This window comes from Bos indicus, chromosome X, assembly GCF_029378745.1.
Source record: "Bos indicus isolate NIAB-ARS_2022 breed Sahiwal x Tharparkar chromosome X, NIAB-ARS_B.indTharparkar_mat_pri_1.0, whole genome shotgun sequence".
Lineage (NCBI taxonomy): Eukaryota > Metazoa > Chordata > Mammalia > Artiodactyla > Bovidae > Bos > Bos indicus.
Genome location: NC_091789.1, coordinates 19,369,402 through 19,390,544, shown reverse-complemented (window position 1 = coordinate 19,390,544; position 21,143 = coordinate 19,369,402). Strand labels below are relative to the sequence as shown.

General features: G+C 42.5%; 2 protein-coding genes across 8 annotated transcripts in view; both read left to right on the top strand.

The window, feature by feature from the left end:
• LOC139181081 (small integral membrane protein 10-like protein 2A) overlaps positions 1-6,390 on the top strand; it is an 18,459-nt gene extending 12,069 nt beyond the window's left edge. The window contains exon 3 of the mRNA XM_070783843.1: positions 1,171-6,390. The gene's annotated coding sequence lies outside the window, so the exon portion shown is untranslated. The remainder of the gene's footprint in view (positions 1-1,170) is intronic.
• LOC139181079 (zinc finger protein 75D-like) overlaps positions 1-21,143 on the top strand; it is a 21,988-nt gene extending 845 nt beyond the window's left edge. The window contains exons 1-7 of one of the 7 annotated variants that reach the window (XM_070783834.1): positions 9,250-9,536; positions 10,994-11,232; positions 11,518-12,041; positions 13,215-13,404; positions 14,111-14,202; positions 14,532-14,658; positions 20,208-21,143. In XM_070783834.1, coding sequence (XP_070639935.1) covers positions 11,595-12,041; positions 13,215-13,404; positions 14,111-14,202; positions 14,532-14,658; positions 20,208-20,917 — 1,566 coding nt within the window. In that variant the 5' untranslated portion in view covers positions 9,250-9,536; positions 10,994-11,232; positions 11,518-11,594 and the 3' untranslated portion in view covers positions 20,918-21,143. Of the gene's footprint in view, positions 1-9,249; positions 9,637-10,993; positions 11,233-11,517; positions 12,042-13,214; positions 13,405-14,110; positions 14,203-14,531; positions 14,659-20,207 lie in introns of those variants that run through there. The other 6 variants (XM_070783836.1, XM_070783833.1, XM_070783832.1 and 3 more) reach the window with 6 other exon arrangements.

The window sequence follows — 21,143 nt, the reverse complement described above, 5'->3', positions numbered from 1 at the left end:
CCTGGGATTTTCCAGGCAAGAACACTGGAGTGGGGTTCCATTGCCTTCTCTGTCTCTTTCCTACCACCATGCAATTAATTCAAAATCAACCCTATATGAGTATGTGCAGGAAATTGCTTTCAAAGGTGAACTGGAAGGCCTTATGAATAACACTAAATAAGCAATTTTTGGATCTGTTGTATTCCTCCATTTTATTGGCTTGTAAGATAATTGAGACATCCCCGATGCAGGAATAATGTTTTCAGTTTCTAGGTCCATGAAGAATACACAGCCTTATAGGAAAAGAAACTTTTGCAGGTGACTCCAGCCAATGCAAGTGAGTGTACTAGGCCATGTGGTGTGCTGTGTGATGGTGCTGTAGGGCATATCAGGTGGCTGTAAGAAGCCTATGTCAAGCCAATAGATGAGAGTCTTCCTGGCACATACTAGAGGAACCGCATGCTCTCTTCATCTTTTCCTTGCCTCCCTGATACTAGATGACTAAATGCCCCACTGTGAGATACCAGATCTCTCAAACTGCCCTGCGTAACTGGTGATTTCTGAGGCTTAACAATTCATTAAGGAAAGAAAGAGAGTAGGTAAATAAATAGATCCCTATGAGAAATTATCCTTTGGGCCACAACACAAAGGCCACACATACATATTTGAGGACTATAAGAATGTTTAAGGAAATCTCCTGACCCTGCTAAGGTAAGGCAGAATTAGAGTGATTGGTATGCTCCTATGCATGGTCACAGAAGAAGTCAGGAGGTTCTGACACCAAAATCAAAGGAACAAAAGCAAAAAATAAGCAAGCAGGGCTATATTAAACTAAAAGGCCTCTGCCCAGCAAAGGAAACCATCAATGAAATGAAAAGGCAACTATTAAATGGGTCAAAATACTTGCATGTCATATATCTGATAAGGGGCTAATATCCAAAAAAAATATGGGAACTTCCCTGGTGGCTCAGATGGTAAAGAATCTGCCTGCAACTCAGGAGACCCAGGTTTTACCCCTGGGTAGGGAAGATCACCTGAAGGAAGAAATAGAATATGTAAAAACCTCATACAACTCAAGAGCAGAAAAGTGAATAGTGCCATTAAAACTGGGCAGAGGATCCGAATAGAAATTTTCCCAAAGACATACAGATGACCAGTGTTACTCACTCACTTGTGTCTGACTCTTTGCAGGCTCCATGGACTGTAGCTGGCCAGGCTTCTCTGTCCATGGACTTCTCCAGGCAAGAATACTGGAGTGGGTTGCTATTCCCTTCTCCAGCGAATCTTCCCAACCTAAGGATCAAACCCAGGTCTCTCACATCGCAGGCAGATTCTTTACTTCTGAGCTACCAGGGAAGCCCAGATGGCCAACAGGTACATTAAAAGATGCTCTCACCACTATTATTCAACATAGTTTTGGAAGTGCTAGCTACAGCAATCAGAGAAGAAAAAGAAATAAAAGGAATCCAGACTGGAAAAGAAGTAAAGCTCTCACTGTGTGCAGATGACATGATACTATACATAGAAAACCCTAAAGATACTATCAGAAAATTACTAGAGATAATCAGTGAATTTAGCAATGTTGCAGGATACAAAATCAATACACAGAAATCACTTGCATCCCTATACACTAACAATGAAAAAGCAGGAAAAGAAATTAAGGAATCAATCCTATTGACCATTGCAACAAAAAGAATAAAATATATAGGAATAAACCTACCCAAGGAGACAAAAGAACTGTATCCTGTATACAGAAAATTATAAGACACTGATGAAAGAAATCAAAGATTAAAACAACAGGTGGAGAGATATTCCATGTTCCTGGGTAGGAAGAATCAATATTGTGAAAATGACTATACTACCAGAAGCAATATACAGATTCAATGTGATCCCTATCGAATTACCAATGGCATTTTTCACAGAACTAGAACAAAAACTTCACAATTCATTTGGAAACACAAAAGACCCCGAATAGCCAAAGCAGTCTTGAGAAAGAAGAATGGAGCTGGAGGAATCACCCTTCCTGACTTCAGATAATACTACAAAGCTACAGTCATCAAGACAGCATGGTACTGGCACAAAAACAGAAATATAGACCAATGGAAAAAGATCCAGAAATAAATTCATGCGTCTATCCATACTTTATTTTTGACAAAGCAGGTAAGAATATACAATGGGGCAAAGATAGCCTCTTCAATAAGTGGTGCTGGGAAAACTGGACAGCTACATGTACAGAATGAAATTAGAACACTTCCTAACACCACACAAAAAGATAAACTCAAAAAGGATTAAAGACATACATGTAAGACCAGAAACTATAAAACTCTTAGAGGAAAACATAGGCAGAACAATTGATGACATAAATCAAAGCAAGATCCTCTATGATCCACCTCCTAGAGTAATAGAAATAAAAACAAGAGTAAACAAGTGGGACTTAATTAAACTTAAAAGCTTTTGCACAGCAAAGGAAACTATAAACAAGGTGAAAAGACAACCCTCAGAATGGGAGAAAATAATAGCAAATGAAACAATTGACAGAGGATTAATTTGCAAAATATATAAGCAGCTCATACAACTCAATACCAGAAAAACAAACAACCCAATCAAAAAGTGGGGAGAAGACCTAAACAGACATTTCTCCAAAGACATACAGATGGCTAACAAGTACATGAGAAGATGCTCAACATCCCTTAGTATTAGAGAAATGCAAGTCAAAACTACAATGAGATATCACCTCACACCAGTCAGAATGGCCCTCATCAAAAAGTCTACAAACAATAAACGTGGAGAAAAAGGAACCCTCCTGTGCTGTTGGTGGGAATGTAAATTGATACAGCCACTATGGAAGATGGTATGGAGATTACTTAAAAAACCAGGAATAAAACCACCATATGACCCAGCAATCCCACTCAGAGGCATATACCCTGAGGAAACCAAAATTGAAAAAGACAGGCCGCCCCGTGCCCGCCCCTCTTCCCCTCCCCAGGCGCCGAGGCCCGGCCCCGCGGCGCTCCCCTCCCTTGCCAGCTCCCCCCCCGCCCCCGGCCCTGCCCCCAGCCCGGGAGCCACCGCTTCCCTGGCGGGCGGGCAGGGGGACGTGGGGACCGCCGGGCGCGGCCGTGCGGCGTAGCGGGATGCGGGTGGGTGGCGAGTGTGCCCAGGGGCGCGCGCGAGTGCCCGCCTGCCTGGAGACCGAGGTGCGGGCGTGGAGGGCGGCGGAGGCTCTGGTGTGTGTGTGTGTGTTTGGGGTTTATCACCGTGCTGGAGCGCCTAGAAGTGCGGCCACGTGGATTTAGGTATTTGCGTCCACCTCAGAGCCTGCTCCCTCTGAAGTCTTCTGTATTCTTCTAACAACCCTAGAAATTCTTCAACCCGGAGCTGTGTACTCAACAGGCAGACGGCTCAGCCTGTGTATGTTGTCTAAGTGTCTGGAATGTACACCTGGTTCCTCTCCACTGGCATCCACAATTTAAGAAAGTAAATAGATGCTTTCAAGGAGGAACATGGGCACACCAGGATCCGGAGCTACTGTAGACATTTCCGTCTATTTTGGGGTTCTGTTTGATATGAGAAACTGTGATTGCTCAGATGTCTTCCTTGGAAAGACCCTTCATTAAAAGAAAGACTCCAGCACCAGATGTCTGCTATTAAATTTCAACTAATCAGTCCTAACTCGACTCTGCCACTGACTCTCTTCATGGGTGAAAATTAGTATCTAATTTTTGGTAGCTCACTGAGCAGTTTTTGGCAAAGTAACCACTCAAGCCATGCTTCCATTTGCCTGCTATTGTCCTGGTGGAATGTTTCTCCAGTCTCACTGATGTGTTCATTAATGTCAGTGTTCACGTTCAATGGTGGTGATTGGAGAAGACAGGGAACAAGAACCAGGAAGAAGAAGAGGCACTGACAGTGATGGCCCCACTCATAGAAGCAGTAGAATAATGCTGCAGTTTACTAGCTGGGGTTAGTAATGTCCTCATTTTCCCTCTCACTCTGAATCTTTGCCCTGGATAAGGGGGAGTTGAATTTAGCTTTAAGAAGGGATTAGTAAGAAGAGAATGTGAATGTTGGTTTGACAGGTGGGGTGGGGGAGGCCACTAAAGCCCAGGGGCCAACAGCCACGCTAGCACTTGCTTTTCCTCCATGTTCAAAACCCAGCACTAGTAGGTTTCCATTCTAAAAAAATTTATAACAAAAAGTAAGCCATTTGAGTGTGAATGTTACTAACAACGTGGTGGTGAGGATATTTGGCTTAGAATTTTATCTTTTTTTAAAAGCTGAGGCTGTGTTTAAAATTTCATTGGTGATTTCCCTTTATTTACACATTAGAATTATTGAGAATTTTTAATAAAACTACAAACGACAGAAAGCTAACCTGAAAAAAAAAAAAGAAAAAGACACATGTACTCCACTGTTCATTGCAGCACTATTTACAATAGCTAGAACATGGAAGCAACCTAGATGTCCATTGACAGATGAATGGATAAAGAAGTTGTGGTACATATACACAATGGAATATTACTCAGCCATAAAAGGAATGCATTTGAGTCCGTTCTAATGAGGTGGATGAAACTAGAACCTATCAGAGTGAAGTAAATAGAAAGAGAAAAATAAAGGTCGTACACTAATGCATATATCAAGAAGGTCAAGGTCAAGAAGCAACAGTTAGAACTGTACATGGAACAATAGACTGGTTCCAAAGCAGGAAAGGAGCATGTCAAGGCTGTATATCGTCACCCTGCTTATTTAACTTCTATGCAGAGCACATCATGAGAAATGCCAGGCTGGATGAAGCACAAGCTGGAGTCAAGATTGCCAGGAGAAATCTCAATAGCCTCAGATATGCAGATGACACCACCTTTATGGCGGAAAGCGAGGAAGAACTAAAGAGCCTCTTGGTAAAAGTTAAAGAGGAGGAAGAAAAAGCTGGCTTAAAACTCAACATTCAGGAAACTAAGCTCATGGCATCTGGTCCCATCACTTAATGGCAAATAGATGGGGAAATAATGGACACAGCGACAGACTTTATTTTCTTGGGCTCCAAAATCACTGCAGATGGTGATTGCAGCCATGAAATTAAAACACGCTTGTTCCTTGGAAGAAAAGCTATGACCAACCTAGACAGCATGTTAAAAAGCAGAGACATTTCTTTGCCAACAAAGGTCCATCTAGTCAAAGTTATGGTTTTTCCAGTAGTCGTGTATGGATGTGAGAGTTGGACTATAAAGAAAGCTGAGCACTGAAGAATTGATGCTTTTGAACTGTGGTGTTGGAGGAGACTCTTCAGAGTCTCTTGGACTGGAAGGAGATCTAACCAGTCACTCCTAAAGGAAGTCAGTCATGAATATTCATTGACTGATGCTGATGCTGAAACTACAATACTTTGGCCACCTGATGCAAAGAAATGACTCATTGGAAAACACCCTGATGCTGGGAAAGATTGAAGGCGGGAGGAGAAGGGGATGACAGAGGATGAGATGGTTGGATGGCATCACCGACTCAGTGGACATGAATTTGAGTAAACTCCGGGAGTTGGTGATGGACAGGGAAGCCTGGCATGCTGCAGTCCATGGGATGGCAAACAGTCGGACACGACTGAGCGACTGAACTGAATGCATATACCCGAAATCTAGAACGATGGTAACAAAGAATTTATTTGCAGGACAGCAGTGGAGAAACAGACATAGAGAACAGACTAATGGACACAGGGAGAGGGGAGAAGAGGGTGAAATGTATGTAGAGAGTAACATGGAAACTTAAATTACCATATGTAAAATAGATAGGCAATGGGAATTTGCTGTATGTTTCAGGGAAATCAAACAGGGTCTCTGTTTGAGACCCACAACCTAGAGTAGACGGATGGGATGGGAAGGAAGATAGGAGGGAGGTTCAAGAAGTAAGGGACATATATATACCTATGGCTGATTCATTTTGAGGTTTGACTGAAAACAACAAAATTCTGGAAAGCAATTATCTTTTAATTAAAAAATAAATAGAAAAAAAAGATGCACTATGCTGTTAACCATCAGGGAAATGCAAATCAAAATGATAATGTGATATCACATCACACTTGTTAGAATGGCCATTATGAAAAAGAAGAGCTGTAACAAGTATTGACAAAAATGTGAAGAAATATGAATCTTCCTACACCACTGGTGGAAATGTAATTGGTGCAGCCACTATGGAAAACAATATGGATGTTCCTCAGAAACAAACAAACAAAAAAATAGAGCTACCATATGATCCAGCAATTCCACTCCTGGGTACGTATCACAAAAGAAAAAGAAAAATGCTAGCTTGAAAAGATACATGCAAGCCCTTTCCCAAGTGTTTTGGAGGAGACAAACCCAGCTGGCAGAAGCATTTGTAAAATGCTTACGTTTTTCAGTAAGATATGTATGTTGAAAAAGCTCCCACTTGTAGATGTTATTATTTGTGATGACTACAAGCGTGATCGATGAACATATGGCTCTGGGTGTGCATCACACCAGGTACCGAGTGGGACTCTGGGCTCCGTAATCTGGGCATTGATGAGAGGTGGTGGGTGGCAGGGGGAGGGGTCTCCAGGCCGGAAGTGAAGTTCTCCCCTGGTTAAGGTAAGAAAGGTGGTAGGTAATCTGACACCTTCCTATGTGAAGTGATCCTTTTGCCTACTACATGAGAGCCACAATACATGTTCAGATATTGTGGGGGTGTTGGGCAGTTCCTGGTAGAGTGAGGCAAAGTTAGGGTGACCAGCACGGTTCTGCAGAACATCAGTGCAGAAGTCACAGGGAACAAAACCGGAACCAGTGAGCATGCAGTTCTGTCTGGGTAAGATGGTAATTGATGTGAATGGTAAGTCTCATAAGGATGTACCCTCTCCCCACTGCAGCCACTGTTATAGCCCCCATACAGATCTTATGATGTCACCAAACTGATGTTGCTCCTACTTGGAATGTTTCCCTTGACGCCGGAGCAAAGAGGAGGCCCATATAATTGCTCTTAGGCACTAAAAAGGCATTCCAACAGGGGTCTTCACCTAGTCTCCAATTCAGCCCCTCTTCTGGTAAGCTTTCACTAGTGGTAAAGAACCCATCTGCCAATACAGGAGATGTAAGAGACACGGGTTCCATCCCTGGGTCAAGAAGATCCCCTGGAAGAGGACATGGTAACCCACTCCAGTATTCTTCCGTCCACCTATAAAGTTGTTTGCTGCTCAGGATCTCATCTTGATTCCTTGGGTGACTCAAAGTTGAAGTGTTTAGAGGAAAGAAAATCCTTTTTACACAGATTTTACATAGTTTCTCTTTTTTACTTAGTGTTTCAAACATATTAGACAAAACATAAGTATGGAAGGGATCTAGGCGTTATGGATTTAAATTATAAGTAAACTATAAACCTTTAATTATGCAGAGTTTTATAATGGAAAAATGTTTTAAAACGGGTCAATGTATGCTTAAACCACTAATCATATTAATAATATGTAATGAAATTTAAGTGAATTACAACCTGTCTTCCTGGAGTCTCTAGTCATTTAAACTTTTTTTTTCTTTTCTTTGAAGCATATAAGCCATAGTAGGTTATAAGGAAAACTGAAGAGATCATTATACTTATTTCCACATTCATTCTAAATGGCTAACTGTATAATCTAATTTCTATTGAAGACAATTATAAGGAATAACTTTGAGCAGATTAATATTAAATTTCACATGGTTTACAAATCCCACTATTTAAAAAAGAGGAAAAAGAAAATGCCTTTATCTGACCATCCTCACTGGTTAGTGACCCAGCTGAAAGGTAAGCCTGGGAATTATCCAGAAGCAACAATGCTCTGACTTTTCTTCTATTGTCATAAAACATTCGGTTGAAAATGCCTGACCTCAGGAACACAGCTTTGAAAGAATCATTCTGAAAACGACTCCCTGGTGAAGCAAACATGTTTACTAGTTTTACATCACAGATAATGCACGGTGTCCTCTCACACTTTTGGGCAGCTTTGCTCTATAAATAAGGATTAACCTTATCTTCTGAGTGTAATCTTAGTTTGCATGTTAAAAGGCGGACAGGCACTCCTTGTTTATTTTCCTCCTTGGCATGTAGATCTCTGGTATCCTTGCCAGAGGAGTTTCTCACACTGATTTTTCACACTGACGTCAGTTTCATCTTCACTGTACCACTGAGCTACACATACTTTCTCCTCTTCGATTCCTATAGATAACTTTTGTCCAAATGGCTCTGCTGCTGCTAAGTCACTTCAGTCGTGTCTGACTCTGTGCGACCCCATAGACGGCAGCCCAATAGGCTCCCCCGTTCCTGGGATTCTCCAGGCAAGAATACTGGAGTGGGTTGCCATTTCCTTCTCCAGTGCGTGAAAGTGAAAAGTGAAAGTGAAGTCGCTCAGTCGTGTCCGACTCTTAGCGACGCAATGGACTGCAGCCTACCAGGCTCCTCCATCCATGGGATTTTCCAGGCAAGAGTACTGGAGTGGGGTGCCATTGCCTTCTCCACCAAATGGCTCAATACTGGGTAAACAATGAAAATTTGGAGACACTGACAACCTGAGATATCCGGGTTCTTAGAAAGATGCCTTCTCCAAAGAACTATTCTAAGCACTACAGGACGTGTAAGATGAAACAAGAGTCCTGTCCTTCAGGGATGCATAATATAGTAGCAAAAGCATGGGGTATGACAACAGGAGACCTACATTGGTCTAAAATCTGCCACCTGTAATCCACGTGACTGTGCGGACGCCCCGTCCTGTATCTGAATTTCTTTATATGTCAAAGAGAAATATAAATGGGACACCATGAGGTTAAAACCTATCTAATAAGAATAAACAATAATAGTTGGGAAGCACGTGCCTGCAAACCAGAAAAGGATTTTTAAAATATCAGGGACTGCTGCTCCTGATCCAGCGAGGGGTCTGGCCAGGAGGACCAAAAGCCTCTTAACTCGAGTCCGGGACAATTCTAGTGATGACTTTCGGAGATAGGGGTCCTAACCAGGCGAATTTCCCGGTAGAAAAAGCCACCGGCTGTTGGAACGTGATTCTGTAACAATCTGGACGCAAGACACGCGGCAAGTCGGAGGGTCTGAGATCGGGGACGCTCGCAGAAGACAGCCTCCTTCGCGGCGCCGCTAGGACTCCCGTGAGCCCGAGACACGCTGACCTGAACTGTCTGCATCCGGGGCTGACCCCAGGATGGGGCGGACCTGCGGGACACTTCCGGACTCGCGCGGGCGCGAACACACAGGTCTGGGGAGGGCGGTGATGGGCGCGGATATCACGCAGCCACCGGAAGCCATCCTCTCTTTTCCGGTCGGCGCCCGGCCCACAGCACGAGACCCCGAAATGGCGAGCCGGGGTACGGTCTCCAGACGTTAGAGGGGTCGCGCCGGGGACTGAACTTCGAAGGTCCGTGCGCTCCCGGGGCCTCGCGCCTTCCCAGCACCGCCCCCGGGGGCGCAGGAACCCGGACCTCCCTGCCTCCCCACGACGGCGTGAGGTGTGGTGACATCATAGCCGAGCCCAGGAAGAGGGAAGTGGCGTCCACGGAAGTCAGAGCTGGGTGGAGGTAATCAGGAAGCTGATTTTCCTTGGGGGTTTGGTCAGGAGACCCTCGAGAAATAACGAGCCATACCCTTAGAGATACCTCACGAGCCAGCTGGGTTGCGGTGAGCGGGGGTGGGGGGAAGGGCGGAAGTTAGCCGGGGCTCGGCATTTTCGTTTTCGCTGTGGCTTCTTTGCCGGGCGGCGGGCGGGTCTGAGACCCGGCGATACCTCTTCTAGAGGAGGCCGGTACTCAGGCAGGCACCTACAGTCATACCTAACCTCCGGAAGCAAACTTTTGTACACTGTGTGGAGACAAACCCAGGGTTGCTGCTGAAGTAGACTCAGAGGCTGCTGGTGTGTGGAGAGCTTTTGGTACTTTGGACCCAGAAGGTGTAGGTGGGCCATAGGGCGGAAAGGCCTACCAGTGCACCCAGCGAAACTTGCCCGTTTCTGCTGGCTTATGAGCATATTATGGTGAATTTGAAAGTCGCTCAGTTGCGTCCAACTCTTTTCGAATACAGTCCATGGAATTCTCCAGGCCAGAATACTGGAGTGGATAGCGTTTCCCGTCTCCAGGGGATCTTCCCAACCCAGGGGTCGAACCTAGGTCTCCCACATTGTGGGCAGATTCTTTACCACCTGAGCCACAAGGGAAGTCCAAGAATACTGGAGTGGGTAGCCTATCCCTTCTCCAGCAGATCTTCCCGGCCTAGGAATCCAACTGGGGTCTCCTGCATTGCAGGCGGATTCTTTACTAAAACTGAGCTATCAGGGAAGCTCCGAGAAAGATGTCATTTCAGCCTCCAAGACATTAGTTTCTGCTGACAGAGAAATGCAGGAAGTGTCCCTGTACTTCTCGACCTAGATAGGCATCAAGAACCAACCATTTCTTAGAATACCTGTGGGTTCCTTGAAAGAGCTTTGTTGTTGTTTCTCTTGGGTCCCCTCTGAGAAAATCAGACTCTCAAGGCCATCGTCAGCCTTGCTTAAAAATCTCTATGACCCTGAGGAAATGTCAAGTCAAGACAAGGGTTACCTTTTCTAGGACCTTTCTTGTTTCCGAAGAACCTTAATTGTCACTGTTTCTCCGTTTGTTTGTTTGTTTTTTTTAAAGAGTGTGACGTTTGGATATCTTGTAAACAAAGCCAGCTGTCAGTTTTTCTGGTAAAGTGAGCAGAAATTTTCATACATAGGTAGAAAGGGGCTGCTGCTGCTAAGTCGCTTCAGTCGTGTCCAACTCTGTGCGACCCCATAGATGGCAACCCACCAAGCTCCCCACTCCCTGGGATTCTCCAGGCAAGAGTACTGGAGTGGGGTGCCTTTGCCTTCTCTGAAAAAGGGGTACAGTGACATTCATATGTGTTCCCAGGAGGTGCCAAAGAAGCAGTGTTAATGCCATCTAATAGGTTAGTGGGGCAAACTTGCTGAAAGGAATAAGGTTACTTTTTCTCTAATTTTTTTCTGATCTGGGTGTCTCAGTTTCCCTTCCAGTATTAATATGATGGAAAAGAGAATCTAGATGTTCCATGAAGCAAAGGAATCAGTCTGCATAAGAAGATGAAGGGACAGAGCAGTTGTCCCTCATCTCACTGAGGATAAGAAACTGGAATGATCTATTAAAATGTAGAGAAAGTCAAATACCCCTGTTTATAAAGGTGGGACAGGAAGTGCACAGATTAAGTATTGGATAACATCAAAGCTCCTTTTAGCAAATGCATGTAAGTTTTTTATTCCTCAACCTTAAAGAAAAAGTGATGAACTAACATTTGTCTTTCCAGAGTTGTATATTTGTTTCAAAGTTGGGTAACAGAGGAAAGGTTGAAAACATGTCCTGAGTCTTGAGCCTTCAGGAGTGGCAGTTAATTTTAAAGAGGAGGCAGAACGGTTACTTTCTGTTCCTCCTTTTCTGATAACTTTCTGTTCTTCTTCTCTGATAAGTAAGTAAATGTGCGTCATGTGGCTTTCTTCTTGATGTGTACTTTTTTTTTCCTCCCCTCTCTCAGTGCCCTTGGGGAGAAGATCCACTCATTGGTTTTGTACCAAAGCTGACAAGGCCTCAGTTATCAGGTGGCCCAGGAGGATGTCACAAGTAGGAGAAAAGCTGTTCCCAGAGCAAATAATGATGAGCCCTGTGAAGGCGCCTGCATGCTTGTACCCACATGTGGAGGTTTTACAGGGGACTAAGAGGTCTGTGAAAGAGAGTTCCAATAAGAGTAAGAAATCCAGCCCACAGATGGGCAGTCTTCATCCTGAGAGTGCTCGCCAGCACTTCCGGAGATTCTGTTACCATGACACACCTGGACCGTATGAGGCTGTCAGCCAACTGCAGGAATTATGCTCTCAGTGGCTGAGGCCAGAGATCCACTCAAAAGAGCAAATCTTGGAATTGCTGGTGCTGGAGCAGTTCCTGGACGTTCTGCCCAGTCATATCCAGAACTGGGTGCAGAAGTATCAGCCACAGAACGTCAAAGAGGCTGTGGCCCTGGTAGACCGCTTTCAGAGAGAATCTGGTGGAATAAGCAATGAGGTGAGCAGAAAGATTCCTTACATGTACACTGTGAAAGAGGGTGAAAGTGGGGTCAATAATTGGAGAATGAGATGGATTAAGTCACTCTTCTGTTGTTCCTTTAGAATAACTAAGTGCAATCTGAAATCACAGGCTTGCAGTGACAGCTTCCAGGTTGGGGAGTTCCTGAGAGTCTTTTCCTGGCCTTAGAAAAAGAAATGCATTTTGCCCTCTTTAGGGCCAGGGTGAATTGAAGGTGGTGGGCCTGGCCTAGCATGGCCAAGGAGACAGGACCTAGCAGCCAAGAAATAAAAGGCAAGAAAATGCTAGGAAGGGAGAAAAAAACCTCCGAATGCAGGATTTTAAGGCTCAAAGGCAGGAGTGGGTAGCAGCCAAAGTATAAATCAAACCTTTCTGGGGAGACTGCAAAGAAAGAGAAGAAATGGAAGGAGAAAAGGGAAACAAGGATCAGAAAGAAGAAAAAAGCTAACAGTAAAATGGAGAAAATCTGAATGCTGAGGTGTGGTGCTCTCTGGGCTGGGAACACACATCTCAGGGCCAGGAGAAAAGTGTCTCCGTGGCCTGCCTTCATGCTTTGCCTTGGCTTTGCTGGTGAGTGGGTAACCAGGTCTGCCCTGGGGAGATGGCAGCCTACTTCTCCTTGAGAGCCCCGCCTTGAGGAGCACAAGTGTCTTATACACCTGAAGTGTATGGCGGAAAGTTGAATCCAGCTCTTCCTCCATTTTTTCCTCCGCTGCATCCCCTTTCTCCATGAAATTGTTCCTGGACGTGGGAGGATTGGAAAATCCAACTGACAGAAAACCCTCTTTTATTCATTTTGTTGTTCTTTAGAGGAAACTAGAAAATAAAAGTCCACTAAAGCAAGGATCCAAGTCTAGAAAGCAAGAGATTGGAGGCAGTGAGAGAACAGGCAGCCTACCCCTACCCTGCTCTTGGCCTGAGCTGTGGCTGTCCAAGGAGGTGTGGAGGCAAGCAAGTCATAGCTTCTCTCATTTTAATCTGATTTTCCCAGATCATGTGTACAGTTCCTTGTGAGAAAATCATGGCGCAATATCTCTTCATTTTTAAAAATTTCCTTACACGCTCCCCAAACCTGGACTCTACTCTTGTTTGTTCTTCCATCACCACCCCAAAAACAAAAGCTCTTTTCTAATGAGGATGGGTTATTTTTAGGTCACAGCCCATGAACTGGGAAATGACACAGCGCTCTTGGGAGGAACAGCAGTGGCCCCAGGCTTTAAGTGGAAGCCAGCAGAGCCCCAACCAATGGGTGTGTTCCAGGAAGAATGTTCGAACATATACCAGGTACTGCAGGAGCTGGGCTGGAATACTCACAAAGAAAGCCAGCCTGTGGATGAAGGAGGTGAGGAGTTTCATCATAATTATCTTCTCCTGGGAGCTGTGATAGTAATTGGTTCAGGGAGCATTCCATGGGAATTTTCCAGGTGCCCAGTCATGCTTTCAGTTAGGATGACTGTCTAGTGGGAGTACAGTAGGTCCGTGGTGGGTGAAGGTGAAGGCCATTCTGGGGTACAGAAGCATCCAAACCACAGAACCCTGGTATTCACAATGTGGACCTTTCTCTATAGAAATTTGGGAGGGGAGAAGAAGGTAGAGCAGGGACAAGGCCGGGAGGTGGGGTGGGGTCATCTCACCATTAGAAGTTAGAGGAGAAATTGGGATCAGAAGTGGGCTGTCAGTGGCAGAATGGGAAGAGAATTGTACACCAGGAAAAAAGTGATAAAAGAAATCTCCCATGTTTCCCACCAAGGTTTTAATTTTCAAACACCTCTAATGCTTGCCTAGCTCAGTGAACATTTTCTTTAATGAGAGGAAAAGCAGTGGATTTCCTTTCATTTAATGAAAACTGGGAACCAGTTCTATGGAGTGGTGGCTTTTTGGTTCTAATTTATGAGAAGGCCACTTGTGGTGCACATGTGTGAGCTTGCATGTGCACACACACATGTGAAGGTGAGCTGTCTTTACTGAGGGAGTCCTAAACTGTAGAAGTTGGTTTGGGGTATTCATAAACAGAAAATATATATTTTTTTCTGGCTTCTTCCCCACAGCTGTGCCTGCTGAAGAGAGTCCAACTTTTTCTAAACAGAAAATCACCCCAAGCTGGAACATGGCATCTGAGCTCACCTGGCCTCAGTCCCTGGTGAGCTGTACTTTACAAGTATTTTCAGGCAGCCTGAATGTGGCCTTGTCTGCTTTTCTCTGCTGCCCATGATCCTGCCTTACACAACAGATTCTCTGAGGCACATTAGCCCCGGGTGTTCCCTAGGCAACTAGGATTGGCACTGTGGGATTGGGCACCTCCCAAGCTGTGTACTGATCTCTTGGGCACCTTTCCTGTCATCTCACTCCTTTTCCCTTGAATCTTCTCTTAACTTTTTTGGTAACTGGCCTCCCATGTAATTCAGAAATGAGTGATAGGACGGCTTCTGTTGTAGCGAGTACTGAACTACAACTTACTCTCTTCTCTAGAGTCCATTGACATTTGAAGATGTGGCCTTGTATTTTTCCGAGGAAGAATGGAAAATAATGACCCCTGATGAGAAGACCCTCTACCTTGATGTAATGCAGGATGTCTATGAGGATGTCGCCTCTGTAGGTAAAGAGTCTTCCTTTCCTTTGTACAGCAATTGAGCAATCTGTTACATCCTCAGGTCATGGAAAATGCACACCTGTGAGTGTCCCAGTGTCCCAGCAGTGGGTTGGTTCTCAGCTTGATGGTGTGAGGGAGAGGGAAGGCAGATCCAGATCACCTGGAGAGCTTTTTACAAATACACCTCTTTCTCCTAAGTAGACTGCTTGATCTATCATACTCTTGCCCTACCCTGCAAGCCCACTCTTGCCAGATCTTTTCCATGTCCGTAGAAAGCACAGTTTACCCAGTTGTTCAGGCCCCAAAACTCTAAGTTATCCTTTTTTCCAGTCCTTTTGTTATACCCTACCCCCCAGCCAATCAGGAAGCAAGTACTCTTAACTCTGTCTTCAAAATAGGTCCTGAATACAACCATGTCTCAACCTCTTCTGCTCTTACCATCCTGGTCTCTGCCGCCTCATCTCTAACCAGGTCTGCTGGAATACCACAGGACTCCTGTCCCACGACGTTTCCATGTGTCCTTAGGGTTAGTTCCTAGCTTCCTCATTGCACATCCAGCCACAGCCACGGTAGAATATAAAGAAGATACTGAGTTTAAGATTCTGCCCATTTAAATGTTTGGAATAAATAAAAGTATAAAGAGTTATTCACTTTTTCTGAAAATAGTCTGGAATTTAGATGGCAGTCCATGACCTCCAAGTTTTATTCTCAGAGCGTTATCATTGCACCCTAAACTTAAAGTGATCTGTTTAGCACAAGGGCAAGAACCATAGACCCAACGTCCCTAAGAGTTCCAGGACATTCTTGGAGAGTCTCTTTGAGGTAAACGTACATATAGGAAGAGGAGAAAATTCCTTAATAGGAGCCTTTATAAAGGCTTAACAATTTTAAGATTTTGTTCCTCTATATTTTTAAAAATTAACCTCTTTATTGACTGACTTGTAGATTCACATGCATATTTAAAATGTAACACAAAGAACCCATATACACTTGACCCATTTTCCTCAGTGATAACTTTTGCAAACGTACATGACGTCACAACCAGGATAATAAAGTGGGTACAGTCCACTGACTTTATTCATATTTTCATTTTCCTTGTATTCATTGGTGGGTGTGTATGTATTTAGTTATATAAGATTTGATCACGTGGAGGTTTGTATATTCACCACCCCAATGCAGATCCATTACCACAAGGATCCTTCCTGTTGCCCTTTTATCAATACAACAACACACCCTTCCCTCCCACACCCTACCTCGTCACCAACCTGTGCCAACCACTGATCTGCTTACAGTTTTTAAAAATTTTGTCCTTTCAAAAATACAGCTTTGGGAGATTAACTTTTCTCCTTCACAATAATTCCCTGGAAATTCATCTAAGTTATTGTGTGTATCAGTAGTTCATTCATTTTTACTGCTGAGAAGTGTTCTGTAATATTGATAAACCATTGAAAGATATTTTTGCTGTCTTCAGTCTGGGGCTATTGTGAATAAAGCTGCCATGAACATTCCTGTACAGAATTTTGTGTAGAGATGGTAAGTTTGCGTTTCTCTGGGATAGAGAGTGAAAGAGTGAAATTGCCGTTTCATATGGTAATCAGATGTTGAATGCTAAACTGGTTTTCAGAGTGGCTGCATCATTTGACCTTCCTAGCCAGCAATGGATGCGATCGTTTCTCCACATTCTTGCCATTGTTTAATAGTATTACCACTTAAAATTTTTTTTGGCTTTCTGTTAAGTATGTAATGTTATCTCATTGTGGCTTGGACTTGCATTTCGCTAATAGCTGATGATGATGTAGTTTTTCATGTGCTTATTTGCCATCTTTATATTATCTTCAGTGAAATGGCCTTTGCCATGGTTTTCATTTGGTTGTTTTTTAACTGTTGAATTTTGAGAGTTCCTGTATAGATTGTAGTGCTTTCTAGCGTATATGGTTTGCAAGTAGTTTCCCCAAGTCTGTATATTTTTCTTTTTATCCTCTTCCCATGGGTTTCCACAGAGTAAGTTTTTTATTTTGATGCCCAGTTTTTCACTTTTCTTTTTACCGATTGTATCTTTGCTATCAGGGCTAGCCATGGATCCCTAAAATTTTCTATGTTTTTCCTAAAAGTTTTTTAAGTTTGCATTTAAGTCTGTGATTCATATTGAGTAGATTCTATATAAGATACGAAATTTAGATTGAAGCTCATTTGTGTTTTTGCTTGTGTAGGTCCAGTTGCTTCAGCCTTGTTTATTGAAAAAGCCTTCCTCCATTGAATTGCTTTTGCACTTTGGTCAAAATCAGTTGGGCATACTTGTGTATCTGTTTTGTTCCATCGAGTTATGTGTCTATCCCTCTGCCAATATTGCACTGTCTTGATTACTGTAGCTATACAATATAGAAAGCCCAAATCAAATAGAGTCTTTCTTCCCACTTTATTCTTTTGTCAAGTTAAATTTTATTTTAAGCTATGCTAGGGCCTGTGCCTTTACATGTAAAGTTTAGAATACGCTTATCTATAAGAAACTTTTTTGGAATTTTGCTAGAAATAACATTAAACTATATGTGAGTTTGAGGAGGAATGATCTCTTTACTGTGTTGATTTTTCCAAACAATGAACACAGTATGTTTTGCAAGTTTTTTTGATTTCTTTCATCATTTAAAAAATGTTATCTACTTATCTATTTTGGCTACACTGGGTCTTTACTGTGGTGTGCAGGCTTCCCTAGTTAGAGCTCGAGGGCTCTCTCTAGTTTCAGGGTGCTAGCTTCATTGCCTTGGGGAATGTGGGATTTTAGTTCCCCAACCAGGGATCAGACCTGAGTCCCCTGCATTGGAAGGTGGATTCTTAACCACTGGACCACCAGGGAAGTCCCATCACCAGCTTTTTGATAGAGAAAAAAATTTATTTTATCTATGTTTTTGTTGGAGTATAGTTGTTCATCTACTTTTTATAATTTTCAGTGTGCAGATCCTCTACATGTTTGCCAAGTATATGCAGGAGCATTTAATTTTCATTGGCATAACTGTAAATGGTATTATTTTAAATTTTTGTTAAAACAAATGTTCAGTGTTTTTACATAGGTCTGCCTATAATTTTATGTTTTCTTCTTTTATCCTGTGACCCTACTGAACTTGCTCATGAGTTCTAAGAAGGTTTTTTTTGGTAAATTTCTTGGGGTTTTTATACATAGTCACATGATCTACAGTGCTTTTTTATTTCTTTCTTTATTTGTTGCCTTGTTGCAGTAGGTCCAACTTCTGGTACAATGTTGAATACGAATGGTGAGAGCAAACATCCTGGCCTTCTTCCCAATTTTATCATGGAAACGTTATGTCTTTCACCTTTACATATGATGTTAGTGCAGGGTTTTTATTGATACTTTATCAGGTTGATAATAATTCCTAACTTTCCTAGGGTTTTATTTATTTATTTTTGGCTGTGCTGGGTCTTCATTGCAGCACTCGGGATCTCTTTAGTTGAAGTGTGTGAACACTTAGTTGTGGCATACAAATTCTTCGTTGCGTCCTTTCGGTATCTAGTTCCCTGACCAGGAATTGAACCTGGGCCGCTTGTATTGGGAATGTGGAGTCTTAGCCACTGGTCCACCAGGGAAGTCCCTCTTGAGTTTTTTTATCGTTAATGGATGTAGGGTTTGTCAAATACTTTTCTGTGTCAGTCAATGGGATTATGATCTTTCAAAGCTTGTTGATATATGGTGGGTTATGTTGGTTGATTTCAAATATGGAAATCCTACTTGATCACAGTATATAATGCTTACATACTGTTACATTCAGCTTGCCAATATTTTGTTGAGGATTTTCGTGTTGAAGTTCATGGGAGATGTTAGTCTGTAGTTTTCCTTCTGAGTACTGTCTTTGTGTGATTTTGTTATCAGGGTAATTACTGGCCTTATGAAATGATTTGGGTAATAGTTCTTGTTTTCTGGAAGAGATGATATAAAAGTGGTGTTAATTGTATAGATACTTTGTAGAATGCTCCAGTAACACTATATGAATCTGGAGATGTCTGTTTTGGCAGGTTTTTAATTATGAATTCAAGTTTTAATTTTCAGAGTGCTGTTCAGATTATCTATTTCACACTGGTTGAATTCTGGTAGTTTGTAGATTTTGAGAAATTTACCCATTTCCCCCTAACTTTTAACATTTGTGAACATAAGTTGCTGATAGTATTCCCTTATTATCTCTTTAATTGCTGCAGAACGTGTAGTGATAGACCCAGTTCCTTCCTGATATGGATGGTTTGCATCTTCTTTCATTTTTGCCTAAGTTAATACAGGTTTATCAGTTCCTTTAATTTTTTGAGGAGCAAGTTTTTTGTTTAATTTTTGCTGTGATCTTTATTATTCCTTCAATTTTTATTTTCCTTTTTTTCTAGTTTCTTGAGGTAGAAACATAGATTATTTATTTGAGAGCTTTCCTCTTTTCTGTTGTGTGCCTTTAGGGCTATACATTTTCCTCTGAGCATTCCTATAGCTGCATTCCACATATTTTGATTATATTATATAATTTCATTTTCATTTAAGTATGTATTTTTAAATTTCCCTTGAGACTTTCTCTTTGAATCATGGATTATTTAGAAGTATATTTCCATTTGTTCCCATATATTTAAAATTTTTCTGTTGCCTTTCTGGTTTTGATTACCAATCTGATTCCATTTTCGTCAGATTGCCTTTTCACACTCAAGTTGTGTTTTTTTTGTTTTTTTTTTTGGTTCTACGTGTGCCGTGTGATTTATTTTTTTGTATCCTGATCATTTTGTCTATTATGTTAGGAGAGTCTGAGTCCTATTTAAATATTTTAATGGGCAGTCACTCTGTTTTAGTTTAGCATGTAAGTTCTTTTCTACTTTGTGGAATATGTGTCTAGTGACAGCTTAATTTTCAGAGCCTTTATGGTATTATTTTGGTCTCCTCGATTTATGTGGTACTGCTGGGATTCCCATGTGCTCCTGCTCATGCTGCCCGAGAGTGAGGAATGAGGAAAATCTTTACTTAGGCTAGAGTGTCTCTCAGTGGGAATCTCTGACCCGTAGGGATGAAGAGGCTTCCTGGGGCCGGCTGCTAGTGGCTGGTTAGCTAGGTCCATCTTGCTAGTTCTGCATGACAAATCTGATGTCTCCGATTGGAGTTCTGATGTTGTCAGACGGTTTCCCGTTTCCGATTGCGGATGGACTGAGCCTATTCAGGTAGCCTTCTGTTGCTCAGTTGAGATTTGGAAAACACGAGATCTGGGTTGCCTACATTTTTGGATGTGGGGATGTAAGATACCTACTGTGTTACTCTTCTAGTCCTGGAGTCCCAAACCATTTTGCCTTCCTCTTACCACTTTATAGAATTCTCTGTTCATTGTATCTTGCATTCTTGAATGGATTTGTAGTTGTGCCCAGAAAGGAAGACCAGGGAAAAATGGGTCTGTGCCATTTTGTCCAGATTGGACCAAAAATCCCTTGTTCTGTATTTTTAAAAAGCTGTCAGTATTGATTTTTCTTCCATGCCTACAGTTTTCTTGTTCTGGGAAACAGATGGTTGATTCTTCTGTTTATTCCAACAGGGTTAAAGCTCAAAAATGACACTGGAAATGACCCACCTGTATCTCTTCCTACATTAGAGATACAACCATCAGGATGCGAAGTATTAAGAAAGGCCACAATGAAAGATGCTGAGACAACAATGGGCGATGTAAATCATGGTGGTACATGCAGGGTATGGAAACGACCTCGTGCTTTTCCAGGAAGGAAAAGAAAGAAACTTAAAACTTGTAAACAAGAGCTTCCAAAACCTGTTGATGTTCATGGGAAAGGCTGTGAGGGAGAGAAACCTTTTAAATGTCAGGAATGTGGAAAAAGCTTCAGAGTTAGCTCTGACCTTATTAAACATCAGAGGGTTCATACCGAAGAGAGACCCTATAAATGTGAACAATGTGATAAGCAGTTTAGATGGAGTTCAGATCTTAATAAGCACTTAATGGCACACCAAGGAATTAAACCATATAGATGCTCATGGTGTGGAAAAAGCTTTAGTCATAACACAAATCTACACACACACCTAAGAATTCACACTGGAGAGAAGCCCTTTAAATGTTATGAATGTGGGAAAAGATTCATTCAGAACTCCCACCTTATTAAACACCAGAGAACCCACACAGGTGAGCAGCCTTATACCTGTAGCATATGCAACAGAAATTTTAGCAGGCGTTCAAGCCTTCTTAGACACCAGAAACTCCACAAGAGAAGGGAATCATGTCCAGTGTCTCCAGTCTGAGGAAAGTCACCATTTAGAGCTAGATCCTGGATGTGATGAGAGTGCATAATGTTGAGATGGCCAGTAACAGTGTTTTTAGGAGGGGCACATGGGATGTTTCACAAAAAGGAATCTAAACTCTCTGTTTTATGCTTGTATCTTTTAGCTTTGTATTTTCAGTGCCTACCAGCAATACCTGGAAAATTCTTTATAAATAAAAGAGTGGAATCATTCTTTTATATCTGAA